The 17,546-nt window shown below is 39.5% G+C and overlaps 2 protein-coding genes across 2 annotated transcripts in view; one reads left to right on the plus strand and one right to left on the minus strand.

Annotated features, from left to right (window-relative positions):
* The first annotated feature begins 17 nt into the window (after positions 1 to 17).
* On the plus strand, positions 18 to 6,876 carry LOC136363446 (alpha-aspartyl dipeptidase-like). The gene is made up of 8 exons (XM_066322694.1): positions 18 to 152; positions 234 to 322; positions 1,395 to 1,469; positions 2,010 to 2,089; positions 3,415 to 3,588; positions 5,005 to 5,064; positions 5,823 to 5,905; positions 6,432 to 6,876. The coding sequence occupies exons 1-8, from the start codon at positions 52 to 54 to the stop codon at positions 6,508 to 6,510; spliced, it is 741 nt and encodes a 246-aa protein (XP_066178791.1). The 5' UTR covers positions 18 to 51; the 3' UTR covers positions 6,511 to 6,876.
* A 43-nt stretch (positions 6,877 to 6,919) lies between these two features.
* Positions 6,920 to 17,546, minus strand: part of NBEAL1 (neurobeachin like 1) — a 76,989-nt gene continuing 66,362 nt past the window's right edge. Inside the window, 3 exon segments of the mRNA XM_066322695.1 lie at positions 6,920 to 13,498; positions 16,093 to 16,228; positions 16,905 to 17,053. Coding sequence (XP_066178792.1) covers positions 13,397 to 13,498; positions 16,093 to 16,228; positions 16,905 to 17,053 — 387 coding nt within the window. The 3' untranslated portion in view covers positions 6,920 to 13,396.

Consider the following 17,546-nt stretch of genomic DNA (forward strand, 5'->3'; position numbering starts at 1 on the left):
CAGGAAGGGGCGGACCGGGCCGGGCCGGAGCACGGCTCGCCTCGGCTCGGCATGGGGAGCCCGCGGCGCCTGCTGCTCATCTCCAACTCCACCCTGCACGGAGGGGGCTACCTGGGCCACTGCCAGCAGCACATCCAGAGCTTCCTCGGGCAGTAAGCGCCGTGCAGGGCTGCGGGAGCGCGCCCGGCCCCCGCCTCCGCCGCGCCCACCGCTCTCTCCCTCTCTTCTCCCAGGAAGGTGAAGCGGGTGCTGTTCATCCCCTACGCCCTGCACGACCGCGACGCCTACGCCCGCACGGCCAGGGAGAAGTTTGAAAGCCTGGGTAAGGGCGGCCGCGCCGGCCGTGCCCGGGGCTGCGGGGGAGCAGGGTGCGGGCACGGAGCGCCCCGGGCCGGCGGCGCCGCGGGGCACGACCGGGAACACGGGCTGGGCTGGGCTGCTGCGGTACGGGCGGCGGGGACAGCCAGCTGCGGGAGGCGGCTTTTGCCTGGAAAGAGATGTTTTAGAGGCCTCCAGAAGAAATCCGGCTACAAACACTTCTACCCACTCCAGAGAGGAAGATGTTATCCCTAACTATTAAGTGACATCTTTTTATCCTTCTTTATCACGTAAGGGAACACATTTCTTCCCCTGTTTCTTAAACCTCTGCTTAAGCTGTGCAGCTACTGGTATTTAGTGAAGACCATGATTTAAAGCACATCAAAGAGCCAAATAGTTCATGATGGGCAGCAGCTGAACTTTGCTTGGAGCAAAGATCTCTGCAGAGCAGCCTACAGCAGGACCTCCACCTAGTATCTATCACTGTTGAGGGTAACTTTGGACACGTTAGTGTGGTAATAACTAGTACTCACTTCCTGGGCAGCACACTTTGCTCCTTGACTTGCAGGAAGATTGCTGCTATCAAATGCCCGTGTTCTTCTGTCTGTCTTGACACTTCCTGTACTCAGTGAACCCCAGCAAGGCAAATCTATCAGTCAGGCATTTTAACAGAAACAATACTCATATCAGGTATTTGCACAAACAATGCTAGATACAACACATCCTGACAGACTTCAGCACACCCAAGCTGAGGACTAACAGCTTTTTCCCCATTTTCTAGTTACCTGGTAATGCTCAGCAGGATATTGTGCCTTGGCCTGCACCTGCTGAGTGAAATGCTCTGCTCCTAGATACTCAGTGCATATATCCACAAAACAAACATTTCCTTTTGTACAGCTGGATGCCGAAGCCCTGCACAAATGTAGGATGTATGCTCTGTTTTATGTTGTAGAGTTCCAGAGAAATTTCCCTGGTTGATACATTTGGCTCAGGGTTGGAGGAGGTGGGCAGGGAGGGAACATATCACATTCTTCCACCAAACTGACATGGCAAAGGTAAATACTTTTTCATTTAAGGTTATGGGCTGGACAGCATTCATGAATCTTGTGATCCAGTGGAAGCCATAAGGAAATCTGAAGCAATATTTATCGGTAAGTTTTAGTTCTTACTCGCAGTGAATGCTTATATAGGGCACAGGATTAGTCCTGCTCAGAGGTGGCACTGAAGACCAACAGTTAAGCAGTTAGGCCTATTAATTAGAAACTACAGAAGACAGTACTTGGGACCCAAAGACCCTAAATTTAGTGGTGGGCTCGGAAGCAGTTTTATTAATGGAACTCCATCTCCAGTAAATTTCAAATTATTATTTTGGACAGTACCTCAGTGTAAAAACATGATCATAACAGCTGTATCATCACTTTAGCAAGCCCAAGTTCTAGTCCTAATACCACAGTCCTGGGTATGGAAGAGAGGTCACTGTGAGACAGCGGCAGCCTTACGAGGACAACTCAGGGCATGCCCAGGGCCCGCCCAATGACCATTCTTCTGAAGCTTCTGATTTTACTGCTTCTCAAAGAATAGAGCTTCACCTGAATAGAGCACAGAACTCATTGCGCCTGCCAAGTTTGTAAAGGCTTCAATTGAAACTGATAGTGAAAGCATGTTAACTAAGCTGAACTTTCTTTCTGCAGGAGGTGGGAACACATTTCGTCTCCTGAAAGCTCTTTATGACAACAGTCTGATACATGAGATCAGGAAGAGAGTTCTTGAGGTAAAACTACAGATCGTGGCCAAGTCTGAATGGCAGGATCTCATGCACAAGCTTTTGTTCAGACAAATCCAAGCTGATTCTGCATTTTTGTCTCTAATATCCCTCAAATGTCAAGCCATCTCAAACAACCTGGTGAAATAAAAAACATGGCCACATAAGGCTGGTTTTGAGTCATTGAAAAGACTTGAAGTCAGCAGTCTGTCTTCCTAGAGCAGTTTTCAAGATTGCAAGACCTTGGGATGTACAATGCTACGTAGAACCCTAGAAGTAAATCCCGCAAAATACCAGTCAAAAGACCAGTGCAGGATTTAACCTATGTCCAGAAACCCTGTTTTTCAGCTTGAGATGTCCACTTCATATCTTGTTGAGATAGATGTGTTCATGTTGCAGGTTGTCTGCTAATGAACTGGTGATAAAGTTGGATCCATACACGCCTTTTAGACAGTGTCCTGTTGATATTGAAAATTAATGTAATTTTTGTATCTCCTTGGAACTGAGAGCTGTGAGTGCCATTGAGTCCCTCTGGTCAGCAGCACCAGTCTAGCTGGTGAATCTCCTAAGGCACAGCAAAGATACACCATTTCTGGAGGAGAATAGAAGCAAGGTGTTCCCTAGCAATGTGGAATTGCAAATGACTATGCAGATTTATACAAGCCACAGTAAGGCCAGCTGCCAAGACTAAAGGTTAACTTGGCTTACCTTAATATATAGAAATTCAGCGTCTGTTGTGGGAATGAAAGCCAGAAAATGTCCAAATACCAATTACTACTTGGTTACATTACCACCAGCTGTCTCGAGGCAGCTCTATTTTTACAAATTGTTCAGCATTACCTGTATAGTTTCATATTTTATGGCATTCTTCTATGTACAGCATAGTACTCAGTACTAATACCTAAGCAGTGCTAAACTGGTCAGGGTATTGGTAAGTTGATGCTGTGACAACATTGCACTGAGCTTCTCATGGTCTACTCTCTTCAGAAGCTAGTTAAAAGCCAGTTCAGATATCTCCTGTAACTGCAATAGAGGCAAGTCTCTCCTCTTAATAGCAAAGTCCAACATGCACTGACAGCCTGGCAAGTTCTCTCTTTGGGGGGTCACAGAATTGTGAGTACAAGGCAGGCAGCAGTTAATTCTCTGACACAGGAGCTACTGCCCACCTCAGAACCTGAATTCTTATTCTGCCTTTCACCAGTAAAGTTAGCAGTAAATGAGCCAGAAGGACTAAGTCTAATCTGACTGATGAGTCTCTGAGATGGATAGAAGATGCTATAAAATGGAGTTCCTAGTTGTGATACTGCAGACTGATCACTGCTTTTGTCTTTCAGGATGGGATTCCTTACATGGGATCCAGTGCTGGAACCAATGTTGCTACCATCAGCATCAATACCACCAATGACATGCCAATTGTTTACCCACCTTCGCTGAAGGCTCTAGGATTAGTTCCTTTTAATATTAACCCCCACTACCTGGACCCAGACACTAAAAGGACTCATATGGGTGTAAGTAAAGCACACCAGAACTAACACAGTAACCAGGGTGTGGAGGTGTAAAAATAGTGTGCATTTTTGAGGCCTTACAAACTTATAGAATGTCAAACAGCTGCTCCCTTGAGAAACTGGAAATGCCAATGAGGCAACAACAATTTACTTCCTCCTAAAACATAACTTTGCTTGGGAAGAAGAGTTGGCAACAGTATTACTGAACACAGTGTTTTTCACAAACAGAAGCTCCGCAGTGTCTGAAATATTGCTGAAATGCTTGATACCTGGCATGGAATGGGGGAATTTAAAAAAAAAAAAAAACAAACCTGAAGTGTTAAGTTGCAAAGCACTGTGGTTCTGGAAAGTTCTGTCTTACTTGCTGCTTGGGAAGACCTAACTTAAACATAGATTAAGAGGCTTAAATATCTGAAAGTCTGAAGAAATTATCACAACAGGCAGATCTTGAGATTCATAGAGTTGTTGTGTAAGAAAATACCCAGGCACTGGTACCCTTGCAGGGAGCACAGCCTGTAATATCCAGTACAGAGCAAGCACATGCACTATAGCTGAAAGAAAAACTCTTCAGCCATCAGACAGATTTCCATACAGTGGGGAGGAGCTCCTTCTTGAATAGCATGTCAGTTAATTCTTCAGGGAACAAGCTGTGTGGTGCATCTTCTAACAACCTAAATACCTTCCTCCTTGTAATCAGAACTCCATGGTTAGAGGAAGTATTAAGAATTAGGGAACAATGAAGGGATGATGGATAGGGGTGTGCTTCTAGATTTAGATGAAGTTGTAGGTATTCATTTAATCAGCTTGCATAGATAAGCAGGCAGTCTTTTCCCTATAAATAACTGCTGCTCTTTCCCTCAGAGGAGGCTAGAAGCTCTTTGCTGTACCAAGTCCCTGCTGTGTTCCTATGGCTTTTTTTTCTTTACTGTTGCTCAGTTCAGCAGCAAACCTCAGGAAACATGACAGAAAGTTCTTCAGTGTAATACCTACTTGAAGGCAAACAAGCAAATACTTAACCACTGAAAATCCATAATTCACTACTCTCTTTCACAAAGGTGGCACCTCAGGCATTTGCTTCTACCACCTTCCTGGTAGTATTAGTACTGTCTCTCCACAGAGAGATAGTACTAATTAAAAAAAAAAAAAAAAAAAAAAAAGGATGAATTGAGTAGAAGTAAGTTTTAAGGCTTTTGAGGGTTGTGACTCTGTGAGTTCTATTTGATCAACCTGCAGTAAATTGCTGCCAGTGATGAAGAGTAAAACACATAACTATTAAGAGTCAATCCTGCCATCCCATTCTACTTGAGGGGAAGTGCCAGCTTTGTTTCATGTTATGAAATTGTTTTACGTCATGCTACTTGGATAGCTCCAAATCGTACCTTATGGCCTGGGAAGCTAAATCTCTGCTCATTAATGCAGGAGACAAGAGAGGAAAGAATCCTCCAGTATCATGAAGAACCAAACACTCCTCCAGTTCTGGTGAGTAGTAGTTCTCCATCAGGAAGCTGTAGCATGATAAACATTTTAAATGCATTCATACCGGCTCTCAGTGTAGGTTCCCTGCCTGTCAGGACTTACAGAAGCATGGATGGGAATGCTAATTGTATTCTTGCTAAGAGTAAGAGCTTCAGCCTTGGATATTGCACATTGTAGAAAATGGATTAGGGCCATGAAATGCATACTCCTGTTAATGTTGCTCAATGCTATTTTAGGCAGCTCTGATCTTTGCAGTCACTGGCCATCATATATTGTGTAGTGGGGGTGGTGTGCATGCACATGGTACCAAACTCGCCCAGATACCCTTAACTTAAATCTCTGTGATAGAGTTTCTGAATCTGCACATTCAGTAGTGTGTATGTCATTTCATTATGTCTGTCAGGGCAAGTGGGACCCCTATGTTTGCTGTCCCTGTGTTGGTCTTGTAGTAGAAAGCTTGTGCACTAACAAACCCAGCTGGCTTTTGCTCCACCCAAACTGGATCTAAGAATAACTGTGGGAAAAGACAGTTTCTTCTCCTCCTTAATGGTTTCTCCTTAAAGAGTGAAAACTGAAATAAACAAGAAAATCAACTTCTGAAACAAGATAACTCACCTTATTTTGTCTTTACCTCTTCATTAGCAAGAGGCGAGAAGGTTTAATCTGTAGTCATGGTGGCACTAAGACTGGCCTGCTTGTGATAAGCATTCTACCCTTTCACTTAGCTTGAACATCACTTTAAATGTTTCCTCCTCCACCAGGGCTTGCGGGAGGGTACGATGCTGTTAGTGGAAGGAGATAAAGCCACGCTGCAAGGAGTGACAGGAGCACGTCTGTTTTTGAGGTAAATGCTTCACTTGAATTGATATCCTCCTTCAGACAGAAAGGAAGAGAGGCTTCTATTAGACTCCTGACACATGCTGCCTGTCCCCCACATCAGAAGTTACTTAATTCCTTGGTTCCATTTCACGTTGGGGAAAATATGAGCATTGTTTAATGCTCCAAAGGAGCCAACGGAACCCTGAAGGATTTCTGACTAAGCCAGTGCCTGCTTTGGCATTGCATCCATTGATATTTATGTTCCCAAATTCTAGTTACCTTTCACAGAAAGAGCCCCAGTATCCAGCTCCTTTATTGAAAGCCAGAGAAATTCCAGTTGACCCTAATTCCCAGAACAAGGGAATCCATATCTAGAATTATATGGACACTATTAGGAAATCTAAAATACTTGTCACATGATGTAAGCAAAGAAGGGAGTCAAAACTCTCTTGTTCACAATAAGGGTGTCTTGATCCATCCCTAGTAACAGATAGAAGCAGCATAGTCCCACCTCCCACTGAAGCTCACAGCATGGTTTGTCTTGTTTGCAGGGGCAAGAAACCAACTGAACATGAGCCTGGAACAGATTTCAGTTTCCTCTTGACTGACAGCAAGCCCCTCAATCTGTAGCCTTCCAGATTCTGCAGCAGAAGTTACTATATGGGGAAGAATGAAAGAGATGCTTGTACTCCCAGGGTGGGTGGTGAACTTCAGCTTTATAAATCAAGATAAATATGGATTAGTGGGCTCTTTTCCTCACCCCAGTGCATGTCTTGGACATCTCCTTCCCAGCAAAAGGACAGTTTTTATTGCAGTTCTTGGATAATCATAGCTATTCAAAGCTTGAAGGGGCCTGTAGATTCACGTATCCACTTTGATTCCTTCTCCACCAAAAAAAAAAAAAGTTGCCTTAACACAATTAAGACAGGACACTGAGTCAGCTGTTCCCATGGCCTGCTTTTACCTGCTAAATAAAAGAATTGTTCATTCAGTGTACTCCCACTTAGTTTAATTTTTGTGCTATGAATAAAGGGAGAAGTTATGCATTCAGTTACTTTTATTTTGCTTCAGACTTATGTTAAATATATACAATACTAATTATGTACAAAAGTGTGCATGTTAAAAATTTTCAGGTTACAAACTTGCAAATCCTAGAAAAGTGCAAAATTTTAAAACATCTTCCACCATGCTGTACAGGAAAAAAATCCATCATTAGCCAATATACACACTCTTAAAACATATTGATCAAAACAAAGTAAGACATACAGTATACTCTTAAAGCACCCAGAGGGAAAAAGATATTGCACAGAAGACAGACAGCAAATTCATTACAGTGCCTGAAGGCTCATTTCTGAAAGTAGCTATTTTCAACACTCTTTAGACCTAACATTTAACTCTTGAAAAAGGCATTTTTTGGCATTTAAAGATCCATTTGTAATCACATAATTGCACAATCTGTAAGTATTATCAGAAGATATGGTTAACTTTGCTGTAAGGTCTTTGCTTCCACCCCGATTAGTGGCAGTAGAAATTCATCAGGCAAACTGAGTAGCATCACAACTTCCATCACAACACTGACCAAAGGGAAGTTAAGTCTCACATGCAGCATTTCTCTAATCTCGTACTAAGCTGCTTTTGCAAAATCAGAATACCTATTGCAAGTTTTTTCTTTAATTCCTTTCTCTCCTCATGGCTTTCTTCAAGAAACAGCTCACAGCTGTGTATTGACTAAAGTAGTATTGTCAGGTGCAAGACTTAAGTTTATTTTAAAGCTATTTCAAGGCAAAAGATATGGCTCCCTTGAGAGGAAAATACTGACTAGATGGGAAGCTAAATAAAGAAGTGGCCTCCAAGTTCTGTTAGATCTATGATATATATGGCTGGATGTTTTATATTCCAATCTCAAAACACCTTAGCAGCTTTAAACCATAATCTATACTGACAATCATGCTTCTGGGGCAGAAGATGTGTGACAAAATTGTGTCTGTGTTGAGTATAAGCACAGACCTAAACTCTGGAAATACCTGCCAAACTTCAAGTCCACTGAACAAAACTAGGAAGAACACACACTGAAGGAACTGTTGAAAACAAGTGAAACACCTATTTTATTTGGGCCACTTAGGTAAATGGTAACTAAAAGAAAAACACATCAGTCTTCTTCCACAGATGCACAGCAAAAAGGTGAGTTAAAACTGAACAAAGGCTACCTTGGACTAAACACTGCAAGCGGTTCCTCACACACAGGGTGTTCAAGACTGCAGTGAGGTGAATGGCACTCAACTGAAATGCAGAGCATGCTATGGTGCCATTCAGAGGCATTTTTACATTCAGGCATCTGATGATTATAACACTGAAGACGGGAACAATAGCATTTTACCAATTTTTTTTTTTTTTTTAATGCAGTAGCTTTTTAGAAAACGCTTCCTTCAAAAGTATGTGCTTACAAGGGCAATTTAGGAATAGTAAGACTGACTCCTTGGAATGGAGGGAAAGACATCTTTCAAACGCTTCAGTTGACTCTAACATTGGCATACAGTGTACCCACATGTAAATGATACCATGGAAACTTACTCTCCCCAAAAGGAGACTACCAACAAGTGTCCTATTTGCAGCCAAAACCAACGCATCTTTCAAGCCAGAATGCATAAGACTTAGCACTGAAGCACATGCTTGAATTTCCATTCAAATAAATGTAACCCTATGTAGTGCTTTCACATAACAATATTTATTAGGTCAGGCCCTAGGCTCACATTAGGATATGCATTTATATGTTCACGCTTCTTTTTCTTTTTAAATTCTTTGAAAGGGAAAAAATACTCACAGCACCTCGGCTCAGCATTTAAACACAGCAAGGTGCCTTTAGCAGTGGAAGACAGGAATGTTTCAGGTGACAATACAGAGCATGTGTCTACAGAGACTCTCAATATAGGAGCAGAAGGAGGTTGACATCTCTACACCCCTTCAAGCTCTAAAGCTCCCTACCATTCAATAATCTGTATATAGATATATATTTTCAACTAAATACACATACACAGTAAAAGCTTTGCGCAGCATTTGGTTCCTTTGCTTATCTTCTCTAATGATTTTGTTAATTAGGATTGGGAAAGGTTTGCAAAGGAAACGGAGGAGGAAGACATGGTTTAGGGAAGTGAGGTATACAGCTTCCATTGACTAAAGCAAGAGTTAAAATACCTATATGATCTGTGTATTACAAAAATAAATTTATCATTCCTGCAGGACTATTTTAAAGCAGACTGATGTTACCAGTCCCATACATAATTTTTCCAGTGCAGAAAGTTAGTTCTTTGCACTCATTTAAATGACAAAGAAATCCAACTTTCAAGGGGATCCTTATAAGACAGCCGATTGACTTGGCCATTTAAAGCCTGTGAAGACTGATAAACCTGTTTTGTGATAATATGCATGATCTGAGGTATGCCAGAGGAGAAAAAGCTTGTTTAAATCAATATTGCAGATTAACAGAACAGTTGTAATATGGATGTGAGTGAGTTTGGGTTTTTTTGGAGGGGAAGTTGTGGGGGTTGGGGGTGGTCTTGATCGTTTGGTTGATTTAAAATTTCTTTTCTTTTTAGTATCTAACAATCAATTATTTTCCTACAAAAACCTAATTTCCACAATATGTATTAACCATCAGGACAAATGCAGTTACTCTAGAACTGGGATTATAATTATGTTGTGCTGGTAAGCTACATGGATGATAGAAGACATGGTTTCTAGATATCCTGTGGTAAGTATATCGGTACAGAAAAATTTGCTTATGTCAGATGCTAACTTGAAGAGCATTTCACTTTCTGTACACTTGTATAGTTCAAACCCAGCAAAGACTAGATGGGATTCTTCACTACAGCTAAAAAGACAACTAAAAATGCTATCAAGAATTATAAGGAAATTGATCTAGAGAAATTTAACAATTTCATGTCACCTGAAATAAAAGAGACATATCTTCTAAATATCCTTTGGTATGCAAGTTCAAAACTGTGCTACGAAATTAATACTGCTAACTACTGGATCTCATTTATATACAGGTATGAAAAGCAGGTCAGTTTTCAGTTTCTTTTTTAGAGATATATATTTACACCCCTACTTACTCATCTTCAAAGGTAAGCATACTTAAACTTTGATAAATATTATTAGAGTTGTTCAAAAAATTAAACAAATGAAGATGTCACAAAGATCTTGACAAATGTAGTGCTGTGAAATAAATGTCACATGAGACTTGTTACAAATTCCTCATTGGAATCCTCTCATCTTGAAACTTTACTTTTTACACTTAAACAAATCTTTGATCAAAACCAAAGGAGAATCTTATTTTACCAATGCTACCTGAAAAACAAAATGGGATCCTAAACTTTAGTGACTCGAGGAAATCAAAGAATTATGAACGTCAGTTCACCAATTTACACTGTACTGCACAACAGGCTACAATTCAACTGACCTAAACTGCTGATCAGAAAAAATATTTTGTATTTTTAATTATTATTGTCTACTTTTTATGCAAATAAGTTAAACCTAAAAGAAACAACATACCAGCTAATGCTCACACGACTCATCTTTTATTTAAAGCGGGTTTTAAATAAAGGCGAAGTGCAGACCTTCAGAGCTATGGAGGTCCTTCCAGATGGCCTCTGGCAAGGATGCCAAGTGTGTGATGGTATACACCTCCTACCCCCAAGGACCATATCTCAGATCTAAAGGCCATGGATGTTGCCCTTCCACCTGGGGCATAAAGCAGCTCAGAGCTAACCTGCCCTCTCCTCATTCTGCTGCTCCTACTTTGTACCAAGCACAGACTAGCCTTGAGTTTGAGAGCCCAAGAACTGTCCACATTTAAACCAGTCCCAGGTATTTGTGATGATCATCCAGTGCTTGTTATGCACTGAAATTATTTAAGTGTGAAAGGTCTTCATCATAAACTATTTCAATTATTGCAACATGATATTTTACTTAAACTGACAGACTGTATTCAGTATTCTTTATTACTGAACTACTAAAAATGTTAATTCAGCTGTTGTATAAATGTACCCAACCCACAATAGCATGTTTTCAAATGCCTATGCAAACATCTCTGCGTAAGTGACAATAAGAAAACTGTGCTCCCACCAAACACTACATAAAGACCCATCTCCCTTTTTCCACTTGATTCTCACAGCCTAAAACATGATCATTTCCTGCCCCCCTCCCCTACAAATAAACACTTAGCCTCCTCTATGCATGTAAACACAACATTTATGCATACATATAAAACCCATCAATTCAATGCCCCAACTGAGTTTTTTCAATCTCCCATAGCACAGAAAGATCTCACACTCTGAGCTGAAATACTTCTAAACTACTCTCCAAAGAGCTTCCCTTAAATCCCTTCTTCATGAAATCATAATGGACAAACATACTTCACATTCCCATGAACAAACTTAATACTTCCACAGTATCCTTAGTATTCTTACTGAATAGGTAATTGATTAAAATAGTATTTTTCACTTCTCTATAGCTTATTTAAAAAATATGGGATGTGGGTTAATTTACTTTTTTATTTTTACATACACAGAGTATGAAAAAACCCACGCCACTCTACATTTGGAATTTTAATCCTCTCTTGGCAAGTGACTCAGGAAAATAATTCTTATTTTCTCCTAACTTTCCAGACAATCCAGTCTGTCACAGTGATCAGGCAGAATATTGCAACTATGCATAAGACCCACTTGTTCACTCATCTGATTTATTATTTCATTTACAAAAGTTAAGACGATGCAACAGAACTTTCTTTACAAATTACACCAATCAGCCATCAAGAGGATTTTTTTCCAGTAAAGAAAGTGAGGAGGAGAAATTAGTTTGAATGAGACTAACATAACTTGTAAAGATCATCCTTTAGCAGGGGTAAAGAGGGTATTATTATTTCCATAAAATTAATAAATATTGTGCTTAAAAATTAATGAAATGAGATTATACATTATGTTCCTCAGGTAGTTCAACAACTCCCCAGCCACAGGGAACATCTGATACCATTTATGAGAGACACAACACAGATTCATTTCAATAAATAAATAAAAAATAACAAGAAAAGCGATGGTAGAGGGAAGAAAGGGGGACCCAAAAGGGAACATAATAGATAACAATCACACGTGCCTTGTATCTGTGCTGCCCTCACCCCATGGGACTGATTTTCTTCTTTTAATACATACATGAATATACATATATACACACACACATATATATACACACACATACACACACACCCCTTCACATGCTGATCTGGAAATTTGTATTTTTCCCTCAGCACGCAGCTTTTCTAACAGTATAGGGTTTATAATTTCAGTCAGTAATATTAGAAAAATATCATATTGATAGGAGAACACACACCCTTCTACCAACATGTATTGCTAAACAAACAAAATCAGTAATGGCTTCTCCAAAACATTGTAAGCAATTGGATAACTGGATACAGAAAACACATAAGGATCTGATTTTTTCTTTTACAAGGTCTTAAATGCATTTTGAAAACGGATATATCATCTGTTTTTCCCTGCTTATTTTTACAGAAAAAAAAAATGGCTAACAACTGGTTTGGTGAACACCAAGCCAAGAAACAAACAGGTGCTATTTTTAATTGAATTGTGCTGCAATGTTGCATAATGATTCTGCAGTGGAAATTTATCTTTTGTTTGCAGGAGTTGCCTTACTAATGAAGCAGATTGATATTTGAGCAATATAGATAATGAGCCTTCCTGGGTACTTCTGCAAGATATTAAATATATAATGGGATTTCTTGGTGTATGTCTTAAGTTTACTTAACAATATAAATAATTTTCAGCAGCAATATTTCCTACCTCCTTCAGCTCCTTCACCACCTCCAACTCCTCTGAAGTTATTCATGTCTGTACTTAAAACAATTTCTGATAAAGTAGTGCAACACAGATGTTCCTTGCAGAACAGCCTAAAACTGGAACTACACAGAAGAAGAGAGCAACAGCCATTTACACAAACAAACTGTAATAAAGTTCATTAGGCTAATGAATGCATTGAGAAGGCCGTAACCATCATCTATCCAATTCTGATTCCAACCATTGCAACTACCAGAGTTTTAATTTAGTGGGGAATAACAGTGCTGTCAAAGCAAAGCCAAATATCTTGTTTGTTATCAAGGAGCATCTGGCCCTACTGGCTTTAAATCAAATGCTACTTATCCTAAATTCAATTAGTAATCTGGGGGTTTGGAGACTCGTGGGGGGATTGTTCAGGATTTTTTTAGCCCTCCCAAAACACAGTTTTAGCAGCTGTTGAGAAAGGGCTTTTGCTGTGAACAAGTCAACACAGTTCAGGACAGATCCGCAAGCAAGCTAACCTGCATGAGTACATATGCTTACTACTGTACCTCTGCCATAGGTTCTTCTCAACAGACTTAAGAATCAAAGCCCTAATTACATATTTATACATTTAAAGTGACCAAAAGATTAAACATTTTTCTGGAATCCATGAGAGAAGGTAGAAGCAGCAATCACTTGGGGTCTTGAGTGTTATATTCAGTCTCTCCTGATGAAATCTGGCTGAGCCGTTTGCTTGATCCCCACAGCTTTCGGGAAAGCTGACCTGAGCGCATCTGTTTAAAAGTAATTCAGAGAAACAAAAGGAGGGGGAAGGGATAAGGTGGATAAATTAAAAAGGAATTCAGACACTGAATCTGGTGAAATGCAGACACTACAATGTACTGCATAAACAAAATATACCAACAAAAAATTTTTGAAAATAAACTGAAAGTTACACTTAGGGATGATTCTTGGGGCTGACAAAAAAAAAATAAACAAGACACAAAACACTAACACTAACCACAGTGTTCTCTGGTTTTGAACAGTTAAAGGGATATTACCCACTAATGTGTACTTAGATGCTTAGCCTACTCTGAACAGCTTAGAAAGAGTGTTTAGATTGCTATTTAGACAGGAAGGGAAAAGAAGAGGTGAATGCCAAGCAAAAATGAACCAAATGAGAAGAAAGGACATTTTATTTTAGAGATTCCAAACAGAAATTGCTAGAAGTGGAAAAAAGAAAAAACAGCCAAGATGCAGGACAGTGATAGCAGAATAAAGGAAAAAGAGAAAGGTTATCTCCTGGTGTCAAATTTATACAGTCTTGCAAAGATCCTGGGTGAAGTGTTCAGAGGAATGTTTAAAGCAGAAGTAATTCATAGTGAGTATTCCACAGGATAAGAGAGATAACAAGCAACCAGAGGCCATATTAAATCCAGCATCTGGTAGTGTGCAATCTGACAATAGTATGTAAGAAACTCTTAATTACCTAAGCACAAGGTTGATGATTGGCCAGTAGTGATCAGCCTGGCATTAGGTTCTGAAATTCCTTGCAGTTCAATAAATAAGATCTATGCCTTTACAAGTTTGAGAATGGTTCCTCACAATTACTACTACAAATGTAACCTGCTTCAGAACTGTCTCAGCACAGCAGCAGAGTTCTGGAAAAGGCACAGCACTGACCAGGACTAACACTAACAACTGATAATTGCCCAGCCTTCTGCAATATCCAGAACAGCTAAGTAATGGTTAAAAATACAAAAGCATTTATTGTACTCCATATTAGAAACTGTCAGTGCAGAAACACTAAAGGCCAATCTTACTATCAAGCAGCATTTCACTCGTTGCACATTAAAGCAAGTCTGTGCTAAGGATCCAATCCTCTGTCCTAAGGATCAGTATTATCACTAAAAGCCAAAACTACAACACTGTCTTCTGTATATGGATAAAGTTCCAGGAATTAACACATTCCTTCCAAACTAAAAAGAAGTCATTCAACAAATAAGCACTCCACATACACGGACTTTTCAAATATATTGGTTGATGCCATTATAGAAAACTAGAAAATCTGGGACATAATGTTGTTTCTTATATGTTTGTGTTAAAAAAAAAAAAATCTATTTACACAGATATTAAGCTTGCATATCATCTGAACTGTAAACAGAAAATCCTGGAAAAAAAGTAATTGGAAAGCCTCTATAAGCATAAAAGGAATCCAGTCCTTCAAACAACACTTTCTGCATAGTTAGAAAAATAGATGTGATTAAAAAAAGAAAATAATAAAACAAAAAGCCTTCAGTCTAATGATACACACAAATTTCAGCCTACAAAATATCTTTTCTATGGAATAGGAAGCTTAGAAATGACAGTGATTTTAAAACTGTTGTTACAACCATATGTTTAACCACACAATAATCATCTCTTTTTCAATTCTACAATAGGAAACTGAAAGTCACTGGAAAGCTCTCCTCCACATCCAGTGCAAGTAAAATCAGACTACCATTGTGTGAAGCCTTTTTCCAATATTAAACTATGTATCTCCTAGCAAAAACATTTAAAAATACTGACAAATAAAGTTGCTCTGTTTTCACATTTAAAATATAAAATTGAATTAATACACACTTTTCTGGCATGTACTAAAGATCATGCAAAAGTGATAATCACATTTTCAAATAAATACATAGCAGCACAACAGAGATTGAATTATAAAGATAATAAGCAGTTTTAAGTTAATTCAAGTACTTTCAAAGTCATGACAAGACATAATTAAAGCAAAAACTATGTTTTGCACAGGAAAAAAATGAGCATATCTATTTGAGAGATGGATGCTCTGTAATTCATATTGCATATGCAGGACCAACCAAGTTTATGTTCACCATATGGAGCACAGGGATAGTGGGAACCGACAGAAGTGATTCCTTGTGCATTGCCATTAGAGACTCTCAACAGAAAGAAATAATATCTTTTCCCCCAATGTCAGTCAATGCATATTAAAAGATATCTGATAGAAACCATAAAAAAAATAAAGTAAGTAGCTTGCTCTCTTTCATTTCCAATTTTCTTCTGGAAAATTATTTCATCAAGAAGAGGCTGACAGTACTATCCCATTCAGAAAAGGTTAGCTATTATGACTTTGCTTATTCAGATGTGAGTGATAAAGTCTGGAAGTTAGTCCAGCTGAGGTTCCCATCTGCAATCCCTATATACCTCTGAATCTCAATCAGAACTTTCAGTAGAGCAGTCTCAAAAGTTACTTGTTTCCCACTGAAAACTGAAACTTGCTCTTAAATTTACCCTGCCATAGAGGAGACCTCTTGCTCAACTGGAAAGCAGAAATAAGTGAACTTCCCACTGTTCGGTAGAAAAAGTTCTTGATGGTGGGTTTTACCTCTGCTGGCTTGCCAACACCAACGATAATCAACTTGCCATCCTCCAAGCCAACAAGGATGTGGCTGTACTCTTTGGTGACAGAAATGCAATGGATTGGCAGTCTCATGGCTAAGGGAGAGATGCTCAGACTCAGGCTGAAAGGAACGAAATCACAGAGAGAAAGTACATCATGTATTTGCTTCCACATACAATAAAGAATCACATGCAGGTGAAATTGCTGTCCACAGGATGCACTATAAAACACAGTTTCTCAAGGATGGCAATTGCAGGTTCAATTATCTAACTGTATCCTAAAAATTTAATTGTATCCCAAAACAGAGCTTCAACAACAAGAACAGATGTGGATAGGTCAAAGTCAGTAAGCCAAGACATTTTCACTGAAGAACAACGACATCAGTCCCACGCTGCCTAAGTGATAAACATCCCTCCCATTCTGAGGAGCAATGGAGCTCTACAGAACTAAGCAGTAACTGGAGCTTCAAAATTAGTGCAAAACTACATGAGGTTTGATCCTGCAGTTGCTGAGCTCCATGTGACTAATCAGGGGATCAGCACAGTTTGCAAACTGACACCTCCTCCTGTCAGTTCTAGGTGTTTAACTGGGATAAATGTCTGGGAAGAAAGATCTGTTACAACCTCTCATTTTATTTTTCTCCATTTATTTTATTTTTAGTTCCACTGAAAACATTTTTGTTGGGGAACACAGAAAAAGCACAGCTATCACCTATAGCACCAAGCAAGGTTTACTACAAAGCCATTTCTCTATAAGCCTTCATGTTTACATCTCAGTAAAAATGGTGGTAACATTACCTGTAGAGATCTCGTATGGAAAGAAATCCCTGCAAGCTGCCCATCACAATATATTCACCAGTTACACACAGATCAGACACCTCCTCCTTCAGAGTCTCAGAACCCAGGTATTTCCCATTGACAGAATAGAGATGTAACGCATTCTTGTCCTGAAAGCATCAAAAATAAGCATGTCACTTAGAGGACTGATAGGATAAAGAGTGTTGTACTTGTATATTTTGCTCATTAAAAGGCACTGATTTGGCAACAACCCAGATGGTACCACAGACAACAGTCTCCTGATTGAATGATACAAGAGTAGTGAGCTCATACTCAGCGTCTATGGAGATAAGGTCCTGCATGGAAGTTTTTGAAGCTACCTCTTGATGTAACATAGTATCTTACCTACTCCATTTAATCAATTCTAAATTTCCAGGAAACATCTATGGATTCAATAGTCAGCTCCAGATTTTATAAGAACTTTTGTTAAGAAAGAAAAAAGCAAGACTGCACTCATTTTGAGCCTTGCTACCATCCTCATTCCCTCCCCTGCCCTCCCAAATCCTAAAGCAGAAGGAAACATGCTTGTTTCCACAGAGCTATATCCAGAAGCATTTTCTAGACAGGCCAATGACTTCTTACTGGATTAGAGACACAACTAAA

Source organism: Sylvia atricapilla, chromosome 7, assembly GCF_009819655.1.
Source record: "Sylvia atricapilla isolate bSylAtr1 chromosome 7, bSylAtr1.pri, whole genome shotgun sequence".
NCBI lineage: Eukaryota > Metazoa > Chordata > Aves > Passeriformes > Sylviidae > Sylvia > Sylvia atricapilla.